The following is a 22,851-nucleotide window of genomic DNA, read 5'->3' as shown; positions in this document are numbered from 1 at the left end:
GTCTCCTAAGTAGCCCCCTCAAACCAGTTCAACCCAACACAACTGCTCCAACTCATTTACAATTTTGGTTTCAACCCAGCTAAATTCAACCACTGTCGGCAGCTTCCAACTCATTAAGGGTTCTGAACTGGATTTTGTAAACTACAGGGCATCGGCTGGGCTTTGTACAGCTTGCCTTGAGAACAATGAACTCAAGTCATGTGAGGACCCTGCGAGGTGAGTCACAGGTTGCGAGGCAAGATGGCACACGAACGCAGAGCAGCAGCTGTGCTCCATCACAATAGACTGGGCTTCACAAAGAGGGGCGTTGGGTTTTCCCATGTGCAAGAAGCCCCTTCGTGCATCTCTCCCTCTCATGACCAAAACAAGAGGACCCATGACTGAAGTTTCTGAGTCATCGTAGAAACTCATGGTCAGAAGATACATGATCATCGCTTCAGAACACAGCTCTTTGGGACAGGAGAAGGGAGCAGAACACTCACATTTCGAGGTGACTATTTGGAAACGCACCTTGCCGCCAAAAGAAACCAAATGGAAGGAAAGGTTTCTGGACGCAATAGAGGAAGACCAAAATGATGCATCCAAAAGAGAGAGAGAGCCTCAGGTATTTGGTGCCTTCACATTTCATTCACAAAGAGAATTCACACTTTTGCACGGAAGCCACATATCCCTAACCTTATGCTTGCTTAGCAGCCGCAAGAGGACTAATTCAAAGCACATCTATCACTCTGAAAAAACAACACTGAAAACCAGACAGGTGGGCACCTCCACAAGAAAGCAAGCTCTGAGGCTTTAGTTTCTTGGTGGAATGGAAAACCCCTGTACTCAACAGACCAACCACTGGACAGAAGTGGGGCAGGGAGAGGGGCTGGGGGGGGAGCAGAATAAAGGTCCTCTTACCTGCAGCAGTTTCCCTTCAGCTGGGGTGACCTCGGCCACACTTGCGAAGACTCCTTCCAGTGTGAGGGGCTCCAGCTTCAGAGGGATCACCCGGATTATTGCCTTCTGGGCCAAAGAGCGCTCAGCTTCCATGGCCGCCACCAGAGCCAGTCCTGAGTAGCCCAGGCGTATCTGCAGCGTAGCCATTAGCAGCCAAGGCCAGAGGACTGCCAGCTGTAGCTGGGGGCCAACACTCATGCTCCCAGGTGCAGCAGTGCGCTCCGGCCACACATACTGCTCAGGAATGTGTCCTCACCCCACCAGCAGGTTCCAACAACAGGCAAAAATTGTTGAGGATTAGAAGCCCTCCGTGTGGCGACGGCAGTCAATGGGTCAGAGGAGAAAACAGAGCAGGGTTACCTGCCGTCCCTACCTCCGGGTTCTCCTGGTTTTCCCCAATCTAGGAGGGTTTCTCCGTGCCACGTGTATGAAGGCCTCAAGCTCCACAAGATTACAAGGATCAGGTCAGGTCCTCGTCCTCCTCCTCCTCCTCCTCCAGATGAACTCAGACGTTGTAAGCAGAACCAAGGGGGCTCGGGGAGCGTAGGGTACAAAGAGCTCTTGGGTTCTTCTGGGAAGGGTGTCAGAGCTGGTGGTTGGAGAGAGGCAGTTCCCCATGGAAAGACAATCTCTGCTTCCCAGATCCTTTTAGCCTCTTATATCCTAGGATGGCAAACAGGGCCAATCCCCTGATATCAGATGGCCTTAGCAGCCCTTGTTGACTTCTGACCAGTGAGTTACTTTTCCCATCTACTCCTCTCCAAGAACGTTAACTATTCTTGTCTCTCTCTCCTTTCCATGCCACACATGAACAGGCAATGGTGACTGGGAAGGGGCTCCATTTAGGAGTCAGAACAGTCAACCAGTTTTTTTCATGTTAAATTAAGATCACTGTCATCAGCTATGTCTTCATCTATTTCTCTCCACCTGCCTCTGGTGCCAACACCACAGTCACCTGGTTGTGGGTATTAAAATCAATCTTCTAGGTTGGAATTTTCCACCCGTTTGTCATTTTTAATCCAGATGGTATAATCTGCAACTCCCTAAATTCACGAAAGGAACAAGACATTGCTTAGATGTTTTTCAGATCTCGGAAATTTAAAAAGGCCCCAAACAGGAAAAACAACTACGGAGAGAGACACCTGTGCATTTTATTCCATTCCTATGCGAATCTCGGAATTAATATATCCGCTTTTAGATGTGCATTACTGAAAACATAAAAGGCATCCTAAACATTAGAAAAAAAATATCCACAGGAAATCTTCATGACTGCAGAAAGTCATAGACATTTATCTGTGAAAATGTTTGTTCAGTCAAGAAAAGGAGGGAAAATATTTCTTTTTAAGTGGCATGCAAACCTGGTATGTAGTTTGCTTCTGATAATCCATGGGTTTAAGTAACAGCTGGAAGGTTCACTACAAATCCTGGACAAAAAAATATTTCAGTAATCAATCAAAATGTGTGCTGAATCTTACTTACAGATTTCAGGGAGTGAGGGGAGAGTGAGGAGACTTGCAGAGACATTCTATACAGGTAAATGTGAAATTCCAGTCTGAATCAGAAGGAAAAATTGACTCCAGGCTGAAGACTCGTGGGCCAGGCGTGGCGACAATCTAGCTTCCAAAGCAAGCTAAAAAAATCTTGCTAGGAATCCAGGAGCACTTCTGAAAACTCCTTTCGAGTTTGAGCAGAACCCCCCCCCTTCTTTCAGCAGATACAGCAAGCAAGTCTAAGCAGGGAGCAGGAAAGAAGTTGCTTCAAACAGCAGAAATCCAGCGGCAAACTTCGGAAGGTTGCTTTAAGGGAGAATGTGATCTTGTTCTTCAAAGGAGTAGCAGGGACCCGTGGGGTAGAGTGGACTTGGGCAGTTCTGCAGAGGTTGTGGGAGAGCTTCCTTTCCCGAACAGCACCACTGGATCAGCTCCTGGGAGGCAAAAACCCTTCCAAAAAAAACCTGTGGCTCGTAGCTTGTGCTCTCTGCTCTCTGCCTCCCTCCCCTGGGACTGCAAGCACTTTCTACCTGCTGACACAAAGTGAGGGTGGAGCAGCCAAAGGCAACGACCCCACCCCCTAAATCTGGTTTTCAGAGCTCCTAGACTCCCTCTCCTGATCCACGGCTAAACTGCATTCAAGTACAGCCTTCACTTCGCGTCTGACAACCGAATCATCTCTTCTATGCAAGCCAGATTTGCTCACTTCTCCCTTCCAAACAACTGCACGCAACAAGAGCACAGATGGAAATTAAAAGTCAAATGAGTTCAGTCCAACAAAAATTGTTAAGGTTCCTTCGTTTGCCAGCATAGACTAACCAGCTTCACTGTAGCACTTTAAATAGCACAGAGGCTAGTATCTGTAAGACACTTCCACACAGGAGCAAGAATCAATTCACAGCAGGGAGAACTGTGTATCCCACAGTTTTTCTTCAGCTCTTGTTAATTTTGATTTAGGAGATGTTTCCGCCACTGCCGCCACCCCACCCCACCCCGCTGTAGCCACTGCAAGGAAGATTTCAGGTCATGGTGATGTCAGAGACCTGGAATTCAACTACAGTACTGTATTATTCTCCTCTGACATCACTAAGAGGTGAGTAAGTTTGCAAGTGGGAGTTGTAACTTCACATGTGATATACTCCACTGGGTTACAGCATTCAGGTTACTAGAAAGTCAAGTATCCTGCGATATACAGAAACTTGTGACAAAATCTATTTTTTTCAATAAAATCAGTTTAGGTACAGAGAAAAACTACATCATCTGAAATAAAAGAAGGAAAACTGCCAAGATCCAAACATTAAGCCAGCTTCATCTTTTGTACAATTGTGGCAAGCTGAATATGGATATTTGTACTATAGTTCTGTGAACTCTGTTAAGTAAAAAAATTCCTTCAGTAGCACCTTAAAGACCAACTAAGTTTTTATTTTGGTATGAGCTTTCGTGTGCATGCACACGAAAGCTCATACCAAAATAAAAACTTAGTTGGTCTTTAAGGTGCTACTGAAGGAATTTTTTTTATTTTACTTCGACCCAGACCAACACAGCTACCTACCTGTAATCTGTTAAGTAAATTATCTGTCATTATGTATGTTGAAAGTGTTATGTACGATGGTTTCTAACTTCTTGCTTTAAATAAAGAGGAGCAATACAGGTAACAATTTTATGCCCACAACGCACCCTGTTTCTGTCCACTCCAGATCATCCACACTGGCGGAGGCTTCCATCAACATACTAGGGGAGGTCTGCCAGTGGACATATCATTCCACTTGCGTGGCTTCGTCTTCAGTGGCAGAACAATACTTCCATCACTTTCTAAGGCGTCTTGGCTGTTGGATCTTTAAGACAGAATTGTACCATTACAGCAGAAGGTTACAACTCAATGGATATGCAAGTCTCCTTTCACACTTAGTGGGTGGGATGTTTTTGTAATTCACTACTCAATTTAAAACAAACTACAAAACAGTAGACTTCTTTGGAGTGGGCACTTTATTGTTTATTGACTACATACATTAGGGCTAAAACTGTGGAAACACTGAGAAGACTGTTCTGGAGACTTAACCCTGTTCTATTAGTTTCAGCGATACTGTGCAGATTTCTATGCAGATTTCTCTAGACAGTGTGAATGTCCTTTCTCTTTTGGTATCTTACAAATGCTCAAGAGCCAGTAAAATTAAATAATTGTGCCTATAAATATGGCAGGAGATCCAGCTCCTTGGCCTCTTTGTTTCAATTAGCTCATGGAGAGGAGAAAGATAATGAATACTACAATTTCCTAATTCTGCTTTAAAACTGCAGACCCATGTGAAAGCTCTTACTTTACTGATTGCTCATAAATGACTACTAGAGATATTTTGGAATAATCCTATGAAGGAGTGTCAAAAAATCAGCTTTGTCTGCATTAATATGGATCAATACTAGTCTGGCGCCAAACACCCATCACTAAGCTATTTTGGATTCAAGCAACATGACTACTACAACTCTTACCATTCAGTTTCAGCATCTCAGAGACCCTGCTAGATAGTCCCTGATTACAATGGCATTTCCCAGCTCAATTTGACCTGCTTGTCTTAAAATAATACTGAATTTCAAGATGGACAAACAAGGTTGCAGAAGACTAAGTGAGTGCTATCTCAAAGTATTCAAAATATCTGGTAATCTATGCAATGGCAGTTCTGAAGGAAAAGACATAACATTAAGATCTCTGTCTAATATGAGGCTCCAGCAGAGTATGTACATCTGACCTTGGTTCATCCTGCTGTTCACACGGGTACTGGGAGATAATGACTGTAAGAGAGCAATAAGCTGCAGATCTGTTTGTTCTCTGCTTTTTTTCAAGTACTTTCTTGTGCATTTTTCAAAGTTGCAGACTTTGACACTGAAAATATGAGTGAACGAGCTTAAAGCACATTCTCACCGTGCTACATCATTCTCTCTCTCTCACACACACACACATACACACACATATATATATACCAATATACTTACAACGCAAATAAATAGGAGTACAAAGACATGGCTCTTTAACATATATTATCAATAAATATAATTATATTAAACAAGTTGAAATAGCCTGAGAAGATATATTTAAACAAAGCAATATGGTAAAACAACAATTGCCTTAACTAATTATTATAAAGTGCCTCTAGAATGAGGAAATTATTAAAACCCAAGAATGCTCCATTAACATAAAATATGCAGCAGCTGTTCTCTTAGACAAGATAATATTTGCTGTTGAAAAGGAACAAATACAAAAAAGAAGAAAACTTCCTGTGCAATCACCTAGAATATGAACTCATCATTCTGAGCATGCCTTTCTAGAATTAATGACTGATTTGGACCTCAGATTTTGAGACCTCAAGTTCCTTTGAGTTCTGTTCATTTTGGAAAACCCTCCACCTTTAAATGCTCTCCAAATGAATTTTAAACAGTCCTAAGGGGTGGGAGGTGTTGCTGCTGCTGTTTGCTACAACATAGTGTAGACATTCCAGTGCAAAACAAAGAACATTCTGCAACTGGAACAGCTCCCTGAGGATGTTAAATTTTCCTGTTTATCAAGAGACCATGTTTTCTACTTTTAAAGAGTTTGGGCAAATAAATCAGGAGAAATTGACCAGAAAAAATATTTAAACCTATGAAAGAGGTATAATAAAAACAATGACGGGACTATTTACATGTGAAACAAAAATGACCAGATAAGGAGAGTGTTTTGTTAATAACGAAGGAAAAGTATCAAAAGTCCTTTTGGAGTGAAAGGCACTGCTCTTCCCCAGCTGGCCACTACTCAGCATTTGCACACACTTTCCACCAAGTTCTCACTCCCTTAATTCTTCTTCCTTTGGAAAATGTTCTTGTTTGCAAGCCACATCCACTAGCAGATGTAGATCTAGGAGGAATGGAAAGGGCAATTCAGTATCTGCTTTGGAGGGCACTGGAAATGCATACTACATCTTAAGAGGCAGAAATGAGTGCTCAGGCCTTCCCTTGCCAGTTACTTTCCACATGAAACTCACCCACCAATACCTGCCTTTATCCTTGGGAGGTTCAAGCCCCGTGTCAGTAAATTAAAAATGGTTTCAGAGCACTGGCAGCAGTAACAGAAGCCTACACTCTAACCAGCTCAGCTATCCAGCCAGCCCACTCAGAAGTAACTTAGAGCAGGGCTTTCAGGGTGGCTGCCCGTTCTGTGGAACAGCACACAAGAGGTACGCAGGGTCTGTACATTCTAGAAGCACTTCAAGATATTTTTGTTTCTGAATGAAAAGGTCTCAGTCTTAGGTGTCCAGTTTGTATTATTTAAAAATCTTTATTTAGTTGTTTTGTGTGGTTTAAATTTGTTTAGCAGTATTTATGGCATATTTGTTAACTGCCTTGAAACACTTGCAAAAGGTGATTCATAAATTAAACAACAACTTCTGTAGGAACAGAGTCCCAGAGAATGATGGAGCTCTTCCTTTTCGCCAAACTCTTGTCTAGTGCAGTGCACACCTTTCAGGGTTTGCTCTGCAAAGGATCAGGATTTCATAACACAAGAGTGTAATGTAACATGTAGTTCTGCCCTACTCATCTACAATGTGATTCATGTTAAAAATGTATTACTGACAGGGCAAACAGAGATTTAACTATGTCCCTTAATCACTGTCCAGAGATCAGCAGCAGGTCAGCAGATCCTACACCCCCTCCCCTACCTGCTCGCCTCTCATGTTTAATGTCTTCCTCAGTCACTCTGATCACTGTTAAAGGTTACACTAGAACGAAGGTTAATCAGGATGCATTGTCTAACCAGGATTATTAACCAACTTCACACCTTGATTATGAATAAACTCTTGTTAGCACTAACCATATTTAACACTGAGCCCTTGCTGGGGTGTGATACATTTTGCCCACCCCATTCCTAGGGATCTATGCTCTTTCTTCCACCACCACCTCATTCTATCCCCTATGTACCGGCCCCAAAATGGTAAATTCTGTCCTTGCAGGAGAATCACTACAGCCATCATTGTGAAATTAGGCAGGCTCCATTCCCTCAGAAGGGGTGACCATACCTGCAAATTGCATTCTACTATGGCAGAAAATGAAAATTTAGACTTTCCCTTTGTTTTAAAAAATCAAAGTTTAAAGGTGGTTTGCACAAAACCCCTGGATGATTTGCTATGCCTGCAAATTTTATTCGGTTCTATGAAAACAGGGGGAAAGGTATAGCCATTTTTAGAGGTGACGTTATAGTGAATGTGGAGAACACAACACCCTCATTTTTAACAAATCTAATTCAGTCCTGAGGGACACAAAGCAACAGTCAAATCTTATAGCTAGTACACATTCCTAGCATTCAGTATAAATACTGCTTTGAGTTTATGGGTACCAGATCCCATTAATCCCTATATCCATCAAGTGTTTAAATCTAATCAAGCCAAGCTAGCTTCCTGTGAGGTGATGGCCTGGGTGATGAGCTATTAAACAGGCTTAAGGGGGCTTCGGGGGAGACACAAATGTTTGGGGGCCCCTCCCTCAACAGATAAATCCAGAATTTAGAGTTTAGGAGGGGTGTGACCTACAAGAAAAGCAGCAAGCTAGAAAGAGAGTCAAAAGCAATGTTTGATGTCTGTTTGAATCCAAGCCTGTGGCTATGGGAGAAACAAAAACCTCTTGGGGTGCTAATACTGTTAACCCTTCCATTGTGGGCTCTGGTTGTATATACAGTATGTGTAAATAAACCATATATCATAAAGACACTTCAGTCTCTGCTGTGCCTCATTCCCAAAAGAAAGCACGACCCCTGGGTAAGCACCTGGAAACCCAGGAATTTCACACAGCTCAGAGATTGGGGTGTCACAAAACAATACATTTGTTTCAACAAATCCTTAAAACCTGCCATTCTTACCAGGGGATTTGCCCTTCTGTGAACTGCTCCTTCTTTCTCTGCATTTGGTTTGGATGGATGAAACTGAATCTTTGGCACATTTGCTGAGAGGACCCACCTCCGAAAGGAGGAATCCTATCTGCTCTGAAGACACAACTGTCTCTGATGGATTTGTCTGACACTTGATACTGGGATCCTCCTTTAAAAAACGCACAAAAAATTCCCCATGAAGTGTTAACATAAATGTCCTTTTAACAGTCCCTTGAAGATTACACCATATTATTTATTTGAAACATGTATCTCCTGCCCTTACTTTAAGGAGACCAAGAAAGTGACTAGGGTTTTCTCTACACCCTATCTTATATGTACTCAGAATTTTGTGAGTGAGATTGGACTAAGAGAAAAGGATTGTCTCAAGGTCAACCAGTGAGAGCTTTCTGGATGAGTGGGGAATTGAACTTAAGTCTCCCCAGTACCACACTAGCTTTCTGCATTACGTCTCTCGGCAAAACCTATACAGTGATCTAAATCAGGCATCCCCAAACTGCGGCCCTCCAGATGTTTTGGCCTACAACTCCCATGATCCCTAGCTAACAGGACCAGTGGTTTGGGATGATGGGAATTGTAGTCCAAACATCTGGAGGGCCAAAGTTTGGGGGTGCCTGATCTAAATAGTCAATGTGACATGCAATATGGAATGTTTATGTTTATAACTTTGGAAAATGAACAATGCTGTAGATATAAGTTATATTGGTAGTAATAAACTGAGGTCCAGCTCCAAGGGCCTTCTGGCGGTTCCCGCGCTACGAGAAGCCAAGTTACAGGGAACCAGGCAGAGGGCCTTCTCGGTAGTGGCGCCCACCCTGTGGAATGCCCTCCCACCAGAGGTCAAAGAGAACAACAATTACCAGACCTTTAGAAGGCATCTCAAGGCAGCCCTGTTTAGGGAAGCTTTTAATGTTTGATGGAATTTTGTATTTTAGTGTTTTGTTGGAAGCCGCCCAGAGTGGCTGGGGGAACCCGGCCAGATGGGTGGGGTATAAATAATAAATTATTATTATTATTATTATTATTATTATTATTATTATTATTATTATTAATATTGGTTTGTCACATAAAAATATTCAGGCTAGGTTATCACTGCAGAATGTGGTACACCTTTGCACTGCATTACACCATACCTGCGGCTGACTGAAGGGAAGTTCCTCCTGTACAAACACCATGGAAGACTGTGTTGAAGATTGGTTCAGCTGTTCTTTCAGCTTTGCTGGTGTTGGCTGTGTGGCTGCAGGCTGCTGCACTATTTGTGCTGCAGTATTCTCCACTGGTTCAGTGGTGTGGATAGTATAAATAAACTCAGGAGACTGTGGCAAGGAACATGCTATAGCTTGCTCTGATTCCACCACAAAGGATGTAATATCTGAGCCCACAGGTGTCAGAGGTTCTAGGTGGCTAGCTTGGCCTGAAGAAGGTGCATCACTGTTCCCTGGATTAACTAGCAACTGCTGGCCTCGGTTTGGCTGTGAAGTTGGACACTGGCTCTCCACTGGTTCCACCTTCACCATTTCCAACTTGGGGGATGAATGCATCTCATCTACAATCTGGAAGACAGCCTCCAAGTTTACTTCTGTCTTCTTGTTTTCATCAGAGGTGTTGCAGGACCAGTTAGAAGGCAGAAATTCAACAGGGTATGAAGATTGCATTGGTGGGTTCTGGCAAGGTAAAAGCAACAAATATATTTATTCCATTTATCTACTGTATTTGTTTTTGGCATATACATTATGCTCTTTCAACAATGTCAACTGGACCCTTCACAAACAATGTTAAATGCCACCAAATCACATACAAACATGCATTAAAACCACGTTAACATTATCATTCTGGTTTGGCTTAATACTTCAAACACTTCCATTTGACCAACCAAATGAACAATAAGCCTTGTCTAATAAGGTGTAATTTGTAAGTATGGAGAAGACAAGGGGCATGAAGCATTATTAATGCATTTTGGGTTAGGAACATATGAACATGGAAAGCTTCTAATACTATGTCAGATACCCTGGTGCATTCTAGATGATGATGATGATTTACAAAGATTTAGCTAGAGAAGCTGGGGATTGAACCTGATAACTTTTCAATGAAGTGTTCTACCACTGAGCTGCTGCATTTTTGATGTTCATTAAAAACAAAAATGTTTTATTTCGATACCATTAACACATCAGATGGAAAGGATTGTGGCCTGCGCTGAAGAAAATGATTTTAAAAGGAAAAGTAATTTTGATTCTCTTTGAAACTTAGTTATTTATGAGTACTTGTTTATATCAATCCATTTGGCTCCAAAACAATGTAAAGAGTTCACACCCTATTCTTTCATTTACGAATTATTTAAGCAGAGACTGGATGGACGTCTGTCAAGGATGCTGTAGTTGTCTCTTCCATTGCAGATCTTACATTGACTTGATAACCTACTACTGTCCCTTCCAGCTCTATGATTATATGAATTGTTTTCTTTCCATTTATTTTTCAATTTTGCAAAACAACGCTTCTTATGCATTGATATGTACTGTAGCCGAAGTAGCGAACTAGAATGAAACTCTCTTGATACATGGGCTATGATACAAAAACATGTTCAATTTGTTCTGCATGACCAAAGAAGCTTTGGTTTTGTGTTTCTCAATCTGCAGCTCCTCTCTGGCATATAGCAATCCACTTTTGAAACAGAGGAGAGCTTCAAAAACAGTTTGCGATGTGCACATCAAAAGAGTCTGCTCTTCAAAGTCAAATATTGCATTAGGTATGCCTAAAGTGGCTCATTAGATCATGGCCAATGTACTTGCTTATTTGACTCACCTGAAAATAACTGCAGTGTGTATAGGTTGAGGCAGTAGGACTAGCACAGCCACTTAAGGGATCCATGTGGGTAGGTGGAGAGCAACACTGTAATACAGCTGGAAAAGGGAAGAAAAGGTAAAATAATAATAATAAACTTTCCCAACCATTAAGAAACCTCTCTGGATTGTATTTTTAAATACATACTATAGTTCTACTAGCTCCAAACTAGCACAAAAATGCAATATTCTATCTGCACATAATGGAGAAGGAAGAGCCTGGTTTCAGAGAGGTATTAAAGAGGAGGAATGCATGGCTTGGCAAAGACGTACATAGAAAGCAAAAACACAGGGTTTCAAAAATAGCAGGGTACTCTTGCCAGAAGAGAGAATAGCTTTGCGGATGTTTGTTACTATTTTCGTTTTTAAAATCCCATGCTCTACTTTAAAGTATATGGTCCTGCTGAACAATGTCTAGATTTTTACATATGAATAAATGTCTATCTTATTTTGTTTCCAGTTTTTTTCCTTAATTTAGAAGACATTCACACCATACATGAACATAAATGATAAAACTTATTTAGAACTTCAGTCAGTGGGATGAGTATGGATTTGTACTGCTTTTCGCAGTGATCTTACAAAGCATACTTTAAAAGATATATAACAATCATGCAACCGTATTCCACTTTTTTGTAAACCACTTTGATGTTTCTTTGGTTTTACATGAATTTTGTTAAATAAATAAATTCCACGCTGCGCTCATGTATTATTTTTTTAGTTGCTTTTTCACTAGTGTCCTCAAGGTGGCTAACAGCACTTATAAAATACAACAGAGCTCTTCCACATTTGCTTGTACAGTACAAAGCTTACATGGAGGCTAGACTATATCAAGTCTTCATTGATCATGAGTTCTGATTTTGCAGAGAGGCTATACAACATTGAAAATTCATTTTGATCTGCTTGTGAGGTGTTGCCTGTTAAACCTGTGTTCATCCCACACATTTTCCCATCACTTTTCCAACTGCAAAAAGTCAGCTTTATTTTTTTTTAAAGTGGATTTCTCTCACTGGGGAAACAGAGCCCTTTAATCCACTTTACTTGTGCAAACCTAAATTTCCTGCTATGTGCTTGAATCCCTTCAGAAAACTAACAGTTTGGAGGTGACCCAAGAACCACACCAGCCTCACTGGAGCAGGAGCAGGCATCAGAGGCCCCTTCCCACAGGGCAGTTGCTGCAATTTGGCAACCAACTTATGTTCACAAGTGTGGTACCAGCTCAAGGGGGAATTACATTTTTCTACTACTCTAACTAGGACCAGAAAAATCCTCAAGATATATCAGGATCCATACTCGCCCAACAAATGAGTGGCAATTGCAAACTTATTGTGTTGTAAACAAAAGCTCTAAAATTTAAAGAACTGCATGTCTCATCCAAACTAAAATGAAATCAGGTCACTGCTGGCATGGCAGACTATAAAGTTCACTGCTGGCATGGCAGACTATAAAGAAGAGGCAAGTAATTAATTTAGGCTAGAGGTGCCTGCGGCAGGTAAAACCTCATGTAGATAGTCCAAGCACCATGCTCTGAATATTGGCAAAAAAGACCCCATGGGGGTTACTTCTCTATATGACCCAGGAAAACAGCTTCCAAGCCCAAGATGATTAACCAGACTCAGGGCTGGTTTGCACAACATTTCTACAATAAATTGTGTCCCAATAGGTCAGATCTATCTGTCCCAACCTGGCTCCATTAATGGTTGGGACAGATAAAACCTAAAAACCCACTCTTACCGAGGAAGCCACAAGAAGAGACGGCTGTGTACCTGCTGCTCTTCTTGGGACTCCTCCAAACAAGCCTGCAGGAGAAGGATGTGTAAGCCAGATTGTTCTGCATGTATGCTTCCAATTAGCAGATGAATCTCTTCCCAGTGCAGCATCCTTTTTTTGTTCCCACAAGAGCTGATCTGTGCATACAAACTTTCCCCCCATTATTGAATGAATGAATTAAACAATGGGGGGCAAAGATGGGAAGTATTGCAACATAATTTTCAGGTGAACAAAGGAAGAGCCATAAGCCAAGCCTGTTCCTTAGTGGGCATACACTTGTTTAGAGTATCTAATTTTTCCTGTCCTTCTGTTGTGATATTTTTGTTAAGTTCATACTTTTGTCTCTCTGCCCATATGTAACATATTATATTGTATATGCACAGCGTCATTCACATAATGTCCACTGTATTTCAGAGGCCACTTCGCTTTATATATTCCTTCTTCTGAATCTGGTTGTGTGTCATTATGGTAAGTTCTGAATACATCCAGTAACATTGATCAGTTGAAGTTTGTCTCCCTGCTGGGAAAGTAGCACCAATACAGCGTTCCCAACCCACACACCAGAAAACAATTGCAGCAGATATGAAAAATGGTGATAGATTCCTCTGCCCACTATAAGCAATTAAACCACACCTTTTGAAAAGATGGAAAAGGAGCACTATGAACCATTTTTCGAAAAGCCTCCAGGAAAATAAGAAGATTGGTAACAATGTTGTGTGGATGGACTGCAAAAAAATAGAAAATGAGGAATGGTGATTCCACACTAAATGCCCTACAACAGTGTCACAAGTTTCCTTCCAAAATATGTAACGAGGAGAGTGGATGGGACTATGAAATAAAAAATAATCCACAATGACCTGTGCCTTTTAACTAACGCCAGTCCAATACTAAATAACCAGACCAGTTTAATACAGAGAAAGCATACTTAACGCTCCTGTAATCAGTGTTCAATTGCAGTGATATAAGTCTTGTATAAAGGGCCAAGCACTGTTCAAACGGGACATATCTTTTGAAAAAAATTCAAGCATTTGTTTAGGGTTTGTTTTGGATTTACTTTATTTTCATTTCCTTCTTTCCACTATATATAATATAGATTCATCCAGGACAGACATTAGGCCTGTGGAATTTACTTTGATGAGAAATCCACCAAATTAATGTCCTGCAACTGGCTAAAGGTACAAAATTGTGAAGGAAGCCAGATTCAAAATAGTGGCCCATGGGGCAGAGTAAATGGTCTACCCTATAATCCATGAGCCCTACACTTGAATACCCTACGTAAATATCATTCTATATCTGAATTACTACAGATCAGAGTTTCTAACAGCCTTTTTCTCCCCCCCCTTTTTTTTTAGGTGAGGGGGGCAGCGGTCTGTTATTGCTACTGTTAACACTACGTATTGTTAAACAACTGGGAGTCAGAAATTCTTCCCAATCTATTCTGAATAATCCCTTTATCTATCACCTGCTTTCTGCCCACCCTGCATTAAAGCACACTTGTATGTTGTTGTTTTCTGAAATACCTAGATCATGTTACCTGTTGGGTAGTAAGCTTGGGAGTATGGTGCTGAAGCTGCGTAACTGGTATACTTCTGGGATGATGCAGCAATCGTCTGTGGTCCTTGCTGAATGTGCACTGAGGTAGCGCTGGGCTGCAGAGTGTAAGTTACCTCAGTTGGAAACCTCTGGAGCACAGGAAATGGAACTCCTTTGTCAGAAAAAGTTGATGTTTCCACCTGCCCTGGGAGCATCCCAAGGGAGTTCTGCCATGTTCTTGGAGGAAGAGGAGTCCGTTCTGAACCTTTGAGTGGGAAGGTATTTTGGTTGTGAGATGATGGTGACAGGTATGAGTATGGAGATAAATTATCTCGCCGAAAAGACCGGTGAAACTGTCCTAAAGTCAGTGGTGCTGCATAGGGAGAGGGAAAGAAAGTATTCACTGAATTAATGAAAAGCATAAAACAGTAGCTACCTCAATATTAGCTATAATTAAAATATTACAGAGAGCAAGACTTTTTTTTATTTCAGCAAGAATTTTAAGTTATTTCTGATTTAAATGTCTTCATGATTTTTATCTCTATTGTATTTGCTGAGTTTGGGGAAAGTGTGCACAAAAATGCATATATTACTGAAAATAACATACAAAAAACATATTCTGCACCTGGGAAACTGCTTGCAAAAAATAGTCAAAACTGCATGCAGAAATGTGCTTATTATGAGAAATTCACATTAACAGCTGACACATTTTCTTGAGGATTATAAAAAAAAATTGCTGCAGAAATGTGAACTGGATTTAAGATTGGAAAAATGAGGAACCAGAGAAACTGAAATTGACGTATTTGTCCATCCATATGTACAGCCCTGATCCAGGATTTAACTGTGAGCCCTTCCAATTTTCGCATCAAACTATGCCCAGGATCTCACTACAAAGTTTAAACTTTAGAGCCTGAATTTAGAGCCTGAATTTCCAGTTCAGAATCAGAAGATGCCATTTAGATGGCAGGCAGGACCATGATGGCAATAGCCTGACTTTACTGCTACATCAGTGTTGCAAACTCTTTTGAATTATATGTGCAAATTGAAACTGGACACAGTTTTCCTTTATATATTAAGGTATTTGAATCCTGCAGCCCAAAAAGATCTCAGGGAAGTTTATAACAAATATACAAACTATTGTTATTAAATTTTAAAATAAAGAAATAAAAACACAATAAAATCTAAAAGCAACAGAAGAGCAAATAAAAAACTAACCAAAAATTCACTTATCTGAAGAAGTGTGCATGCACACGAAAGCTCATACCTATGACAAACTTAGTTGGTCTCTAAGGTGCTACTGGAAGTATTTTTTTATTTTGTTTTAACCAAAAATTAATATTCACAATTAAAATAACTAAGAAAGAGCTTTAACTAATGCTTAAACAGCATCAGTGTGGAAAGCCAGGAGAGCGTCTCTAGCATGCATACCTTGGAAATGGGACATCATCTTCCCTTTTTCTGGTTGCCACTTGCTGCTATTATTATTATTATTATTATTATTATTATTATTATTATTATTATTATTATTATTATATTACAGGGAAGGACTTCCAAGGATGATCTCGGTGTATGGCCAGATCTGTGTGAAAATAGGTGCTCTTTCAGGAATTCTAGTCTCAAACCCTGAAGGGCTCTAAAGGTAAGCACCAGTATGCAGAGCTGGGTCCAGAAACAGACCAGGCCATTCAGGGTACGTATGTCCCTGAATACCAACTGCTGGCTGCCAGGGAATCACAAATCAATAAAGTGCTGTTGCACTCATCTTCTGCTTGTGGGCTTCTTAAAGGCATTTGGTAGGCCACTGTGAGAACAGGATGCTGGACTAGATAGACCTTCAGTCTCGTGAGGCAGAGCCCTCTCCCAGTTAGCAGACTCACAGCTGTTTGGTTTTTTAAAACTAACCAGAGTTTCCAAACTTATTTCAAAGGGAACAAAGTACATTATAGTAGTCTAAACCATAGGTAAATTACTGTCAGCTGATACTGCAGAGCTGGCCATGGTGACATATACCTTACTTATATCATGTCTAGATTATTTGAGCTGCCTTTGAGAAGTGCATGGAAACTACCATAAGTCTGTGGCCAGGTTGTTAACCGGGGTGGGTGCAAGGGGATTGCATCTGTTAGGAGGGCATAAATCAGGGGCCCGCAAACTTTTTCAGCAGGGGGCCGGTCCACTGTCCCTCAGACCTTGTGGGGGGCCGGACTATTTGGGGAGGGGGAGGGGAAATGAACAAATTCCTATGCCTCACAAATAACCCAGAGATGCATTTTAAATAAAAGCACATATTCTACTCATGTAAAAACACCAGGCAGGCCCCACAAATAACCCAGAGATGCATTTTAAATAAAAGGACACATTCTACTCATGAGAAACACACTGATTCCCGGACTGTCCACGGGCCGGATTGAGAAGGCAATTGGGCTGGATATGGCCCCTGGGCCTTAGTTTCCCTACCAATGGCATAAATCCTTTACTGAAACAATTGCATTGGCCTCCAATTTATTTCTGGACCCAAATCAATGTGCTGGTGATGACAATTAAAGCTGTTCATGATTTAGGACCAGGATTTCTGAACAACTGCCTTCTCATGTAAAAACCTTCCTGCTTACAGAAGCCTCGTATTCACCCGAAAGTTCCCAGCTTGCTTAGCTGTGACCAGGGAGAGGATCTTTTTAGTGGCTGCGCTCACACCCTGGAACTACCTCTGAAAGGCTAGTTTTTCCTGCTTTATAATGGCCTTCTACTGGTGGATAAAACCCTCTTCAGGAAAGTTTTTTGACCATGAGAAGTTGTCCTTGTATTTTTATTTTTATATAATTCCTATAGGATCTCTAGTTAAAATATTTTTAATGTCAATCTGTTGCTTTTTAACTTGCTGCTTCAGCATTTCCAGTTACAACAGTTAACATTGCTTTAATTCATTGTTTTTCACCTCCCTGAACTAAACTGAGGATAAGTGGAGTATTAATGTTTTAAATAAATTTGTTTAAAATGAAAATAACAAGGGCCATAGCGCAGTGGTATGCAAAAGGTCCCAGGTTCAATACACATCATCTCCAGAAGGGGCTGGGAGAGACTCCTTGCCTGAAACCCTGGAGAGACCCTGCCAGTCAGCGCAGACAATACTGTGCTGCATAGACCAGTTTCCTGTTTGTCACATTCTATTGTATTTGTGGGCTTTTCTTGTATGGATGTGACATTTGTGTAGGAATTGTGTATTGTGTGAAGAGTCCCGGTCTATAAGATGTATATCTCAGGCAAATGCACTGCTCTTCTAAAGGGTGGGCCTTTATCTCCCTGCAGAGGTTAGCAGTTTATGCATTTCCTCCTCAGGCTGAGCTGGGGGGGGGGGGAGAGGAGGATAGATATCAATAAAAATGTATATTATGTTAAAAATGGAGGGAAGACAATCTCCAACTGAATGTTTTGCCTCCTGTTTCCTTTCCTTTCGTCTCATTAACCTAGTAGGACTATCAGCTACACATCCTCTTTGGGTTTGGGGCTCGGGCTTGAAATACTGTGTAGTCCAGGCATCCCCAAACTTCAGCCCTCCAGATGTTTTGGACTAAAATTCCCATCATCCCTGACCACTGGTCCTCTTAGGTAGAGATCATGGGAGTTGTAGGCCAAAACATCTGGAGGGCCGCAGTTTGGGGATGCCTGGTGTAGTCATTTGTGCACCCTACTGGGTATGCAAAAGAGGAGAGGCTTGTGAATGTTGCTTAGTTGTAGCAGCTATAAAAATAAATATAATTATTCCTTGTGCTGAGGAAAGTAGTAGAGGAAGAGTGAGACAATGGCTAGGATAAGAAATGGTCCAATTTGTTTAGCAAGACCTGATTTGCTCATGGGGCATTGTAGGAGTCAATTCTTCTTTTTAGAGGTGCTCTACCTTCTCTTGTGGGGGGGGGGGACCCCGCATGATACAAGGTACAAACTGCACTGCTAATTGCAGTATATAGCAGCAACTAATGTATAAAATGAGCTGGTGCACACTTGCCCTAAAGGTAGGGAGCAGATAATGTATTTGTGGGCATATCTATGCAGCAAAATTCAGTCCACTTAACCACCTGTTTCTCCTCAATTTTTTAAAATAAATTATAGCCCTGACTAGGATCTCAGGTTCTTTATTTTCCATGGTCTTTTGAGGAAAGCAAACTTGAAATTTACAGAATATGGATTATGTAATAGGACAGTATCACGAAGGGGGAGTTATTCTGCACTGATTTGCAATAGAAGAGAATTCTGCCCCACATCTCTATCACGAGTGCAACAGTAACGTAGATGGAGTTTGTGGTGGGAGGAGTCTTCTCAGCTAAGGCATTGCAGAGCTGAAACACGTGGAGTGGGAGAGGGAAGGAAATAGAGCACCTGTTACCACCACAAAACTTCTGGAGTATGACTTTGTGAAAATCCTGTGATCTTGTTTTCTGAGGTTGCTTGTTTAAAATTAGTTAATATAAATTAGATGCTTGTGGAGGTATCTGAACTTTCCTATGGTACTCAGAAGCTGGATAGCTTAAGATGGTAACAGAATCATAGCTGCCAAGTTTTCCCTTTTCTCGCGAGGAAGCCTATTCAGCATAAGGGAAAATCCCTGTAAAAAAGGGATAACTTGGCAGCTATGAACAGAATGGATTTTCCTCCTGCCCTTTCAGTCAGTACATACAGATGCAGTGGGAGATTCAAACAAGCATTTTTGTGATTTTAGATCGGGAGGATGAGGTTTAATCTGGAGCAAAATGCTGTTTCAGAGAATGTTAGAACTGAAGTGAATGGCATGATTACTTGGAAAGAGGTTAGATGGATTTCAACAGGGTCTATTTTCATACCCTAGGAAATTGGGGAGAGGTATGTGTATGAATGGAACCATGTCCACAGGTGGTACCAAGGTGCTTTCAACTTGTGGGAGGTGTTCATAGGGGGCTTAAATCTGAATGCTAGAACTAAACTCTGGTGCGCGCCTGTCATATGCATTCCACATCAGCACTGAGTAACTGCAACCAGATTCACAGAGTTATGTGGGACTAGAAGTTTCCATGTAAAAATGAGTGGATTTTGTTGTAAGGGGCCATGAACATACAGTCCAATTCTGTATTTTGAGTGGCAGCAGCTTTCAAAGGGCTGCTAAGAACCAGGGGGTCACTGTGTGTTGTTTCTGCAGCAGACCAAGTTTTGTGGCATCTTAAAGACTAGTACATTTATTATGACATGAACTTCTGTGGACTTCCATCCTGTATGACCATATACATGTGTAATCTACACATAGAGCTGTCAACTGTGGAGAACACTTGGTGATTCTGTTGAAGCAGAATGTTTATGCCTTTTTCAATTTTAAGCCTCATCTTTCGCTAATTCATATTTGGAAATAAGGCACATGCCAACTACATATACTAAAAATTTCTTAGTTCCATCTAAGCCTTTTCTATTTACCTGACCTATATATTACTGGTGACAGATAAAAATTTATTTTACGCTGTTATTTTATATTGGTGAATTTTAAAACATGCATTGAATGCTTTTTATTCTTTTGCACAGGACACTGGGATTTTAATTACTGAAGCAGTCTGTAAGCAATTTAAATGTCTACTCAGAAGTAAGCTCTACTGAATCCCACAGAGCTCACTCCTAGGTAAGTAGAGCTAGGATTGCTGCCTAAACCAGGCATCCCCAAACTGCGGCCCTCCAGATGTTTTGGCCTACAACTCTCATGATCCCTAGCTAACAAGACCAGTGGCCGGGGAAGATGGGAATTGTAGTCCAAAACATCTGGAGGACCGAAGATTGGGAATGCCTGGCCTAAACAGATCCATAAAAAGGGTGCCACAAAGCTTTTTGCTGCCCTTGTTCAATAAACTAAATGCTTTTTGTGGGTGGTTGGGGATGTGAGGTTGAACCCTGGAGGCTCTCTCGACGGCCCCTCTTCCCCTTGGCAGGCTGTGGTTATTCTGCACGTGCTCAAGAGCCTTCTGGTCTTGCAGGAGCTGCTGCTGCTGCGTCGCGCCGTCTCTCTCACCGGGCTTGTTGTCGCTGCTCTTGGCTGCCGCCCCGGCGGCGGAGGCTGCTGCTGCTGCTGCCACGGCGGCGGCGGCCTGCCCCGCGGGGCTGTTGTGTTGCTGGTGGTGCTGGTGCTGCTGCGCCAGGAGGGCATCCCCGCCGTGCAGGGAAGTGCTGAGGAGGCGCTGGAAGCGGTTGGGCGGGCGGCTGGTGACCTCCAGCCCGGCGGCCAGCTTGGCTTTGTTGGCGCTGGTCAGGCGCTTGAGGTGCACCAGCAGGTCGGGTCGGTCGCGGCGGAAGTGCGGGCTGTGGAAATGGTGCAAAGGGCCGCCGGGGGCCGAGGACGACGACGAAGCCGGGGAAGAGGAGGAGGCCGAGGAGGCCGAAGAAGACGAGGCCGACCCTCCTCCGCCTCCCCCTCCGGGCGGGCCCAGCACCACTTTTCGGAAGCCGTACAGGTTGAGCTGGCGGATGAAGCTGGTGAAGTTGGTGGTCTTGAAGAGCTCCGGGGACGCGGGCGGCCCTGAGGGGACGCCCGACGACGAGGCCGAAGCGCCGCCTCCATCGCCGCCTGGGCCGCCTCCCCCAACGGCCGCCGCCGCCGCGCCTCCCCCGGCTCCTCCTCCTCCCCCGGCGCCCAGGAGCTCCGCCTCGAACAAGGGCTGGTCGATGAGGAGCCCTTCGCCGCGGGCGTCCCAGCGGATGGAGCGGAAGCGCGGGCTGTTCACCAGTCGCCACAGCTTAGCCGGGAAGTTGTTGGGGTTGATAGGCGCCGCCGATAGCAGCGGGTCCTCCATTGCGCTTCTGAGGAGGGAAAAACGGGCGGCGAGGCCTCGCGCGCACCTCAGAGCGAGACACCCCTCCTTCTTTCCCCTTTCCTTTCACTCGTTTCCTGCCCCCATGGCCCCCGCCTCAGGACGGCCCAACGGACGGCGCGAGGGACCGGCGGCTTTTTTTTTTTCCTCCCCCAACGGCCGCCGCCGTCAATCACCCGCGGGGCCGCCGTCGAGGCAGAGGCGGGCGGGCGAGGCACGCGCCGAGGCCGCTCTCGTTCTCTCCCGCCAAAACCGCACAACCGACCCCCCACAACAACGGCGATTAGGCAAACCCATAAAAATATAGTGTCGAATTGTTATAGGAATTTTAAAGTCTTAGCTATGTGCATAGCTGCCAAGTTTTCCCTTTTCTCGCGAGGAAGCCTATTCAGCATAAGGAAATTTCCCTTTAAAAAAGGGAGAACTTGGCAGCTATGGCTATGTGTTAACTGTTCATAAATGTACAAGGCAAACACGTACATAAATATATAAACCACATGTCTGAAACAGTACAGGAAGACATTCCTGAAACCATTTTGACTCCTAAGCTGACCCAAGTGTTTCTCTGCAAGGAGGGAGGAGCTGAAAGAAACCTTCCCATTTTCTCAGGAATTCAGTAATTACCATCTCAAAGGAATGACCAGACTACCAGGAAAGACAATCAGATCAGGCATTATTAGATAACCTGGCAGACAGGAAAAACAACAAAATTCAAATTTCTGCTGTAGACCAGTACGATATATTGGGTAGTATTGGGCTACACCCCTTATATGATGTATGTATGAGGTTTGGGGGGGGGGTGCCTTGGACTCCAGGGTGGGCAATTTAAAATGTCTATATAAGGGCACGCACACCTTTGTTCTGGGTCCTCTCTCCTGCATGTGAGGGGAGCACCCTGTTACAACAGCTTTAATAAAGACCAGGCTTACTAGCTGCTTTGCTTCTCAATATTCTCTGGTTGGCCTCTGTTATTTTCTCCTACCAATGGAGAACATACAAAGGAGACTATAAGGGCTCTTGTATAGCCCATAAAGGAGTAAGGGCAGATTTTGTTTACGACAATAGGCACAACAACGACAACAATAATTTGACAAGTAAATAGTCACGATAACGTATTGCACATGCGGCATGTGCCTTGTGTGTTGCCAGGCTATCTTTGGGATAGGCGACTCGCAAAAAGTTCCCCTTGCAGTCTTCTGATACCTGCGAAAATCTGGATTTTCTCATTCATTTCCTCCCCTCGCCCCCAAATCTGCACCTCACAGTTCTTTGTTTTGTTTGCATGTTATTTCTGCAAACTGAACAAGTGCATCTTTTAAAATAATAATCTCAGTTTTCAGAGTTTCCTTCTACTCCCTCCCTGAGATCATGTGTAAATGTCATTAAAAATAAAACAATTAATATACACCTTGGCTACGTAAACACAAATGTGCATCATGGAAATAGTTAACATACAGCAAATTGGTATGGGTTGTAACAAATGAGCCTCTGTACAAAGGATGCCTTGTCCTCATGTGAAGAGCACAAGATTCTGCACTCTTGGAATCACCTTCATAAACAGGCTT

The 22,851-nt window shown here is 42.7% G+C and overlaps 2 protein-coding genes across 2 annotated transcripts in view; both read right to left on the bottom strand.

The window, feature by feature from the left end:
• RNF43 (ring finger protein 43) overlaps positions 1-2,989 on the bottom strand; it is a 49,956-nt gene extending 46,967 nt beyond the window's left edge. The window contains exon 1 of the mRNA XM_035139371.2: positions 901-2,989. Within this exon, the coding sequence (XP_034995262.1) occupies positions 901-1,137 (237 nt within the window). The 5' untranslated portion in view covers positions 1,138-2,989. The remainder of the gene's footprint in view (positions 1-900) is intronic.
• A 2,516-nt stretch (positions 2,990-5,505) lies between these two features.
• On the bottom strand, positions 5,506-21,350 carry HSF5 (heat shock transcription factor 5). Its single transcript, XM_060268580.1, has 7 exons — positions 20,195-21,350; positions 18,706-18,805; positions 14,473-14,844; positions 11,134-11,231; positions 9,468-9,998; positions 8,308-8,485; positions 5,506-6,312 (listed from the first exon to the last, which is right to left on the bottom strand). Exons 1-7 carry the CDS (start codon positions 21,266-21,268, stop codon positions 6,242-6,244), a joined length of 2,424 nt encoding a protein of 807 aa, XP_060124563.1. The 5' UTR covers positions 21,269-21,350; the 3' UTR covers positions 5,506-6,241.
• Between the last annotated feature and the right edge of the window lie 1,501 nt (positions 21,351-22,851).

The sequence above is a fragment of the Zootoca vivipara genome, chromosome 15, assembly GCF_963506605.1.
Source record: "Zootoca vivipara chromosome 15, rZooViv1.1, whole genome shotgun sequence".
Lineage (NCBI taxonomy): Eukaryota > Metazoa > Chordata > Lepidosauria > Squamata > Lacertidae > Zootoca > Zootoca vivipara.
The sequence above is the reverse complement of the archived record's forward strand: the minus strand, read 5'-3'. Positions and strand labels throughout refer to the sequence as shown.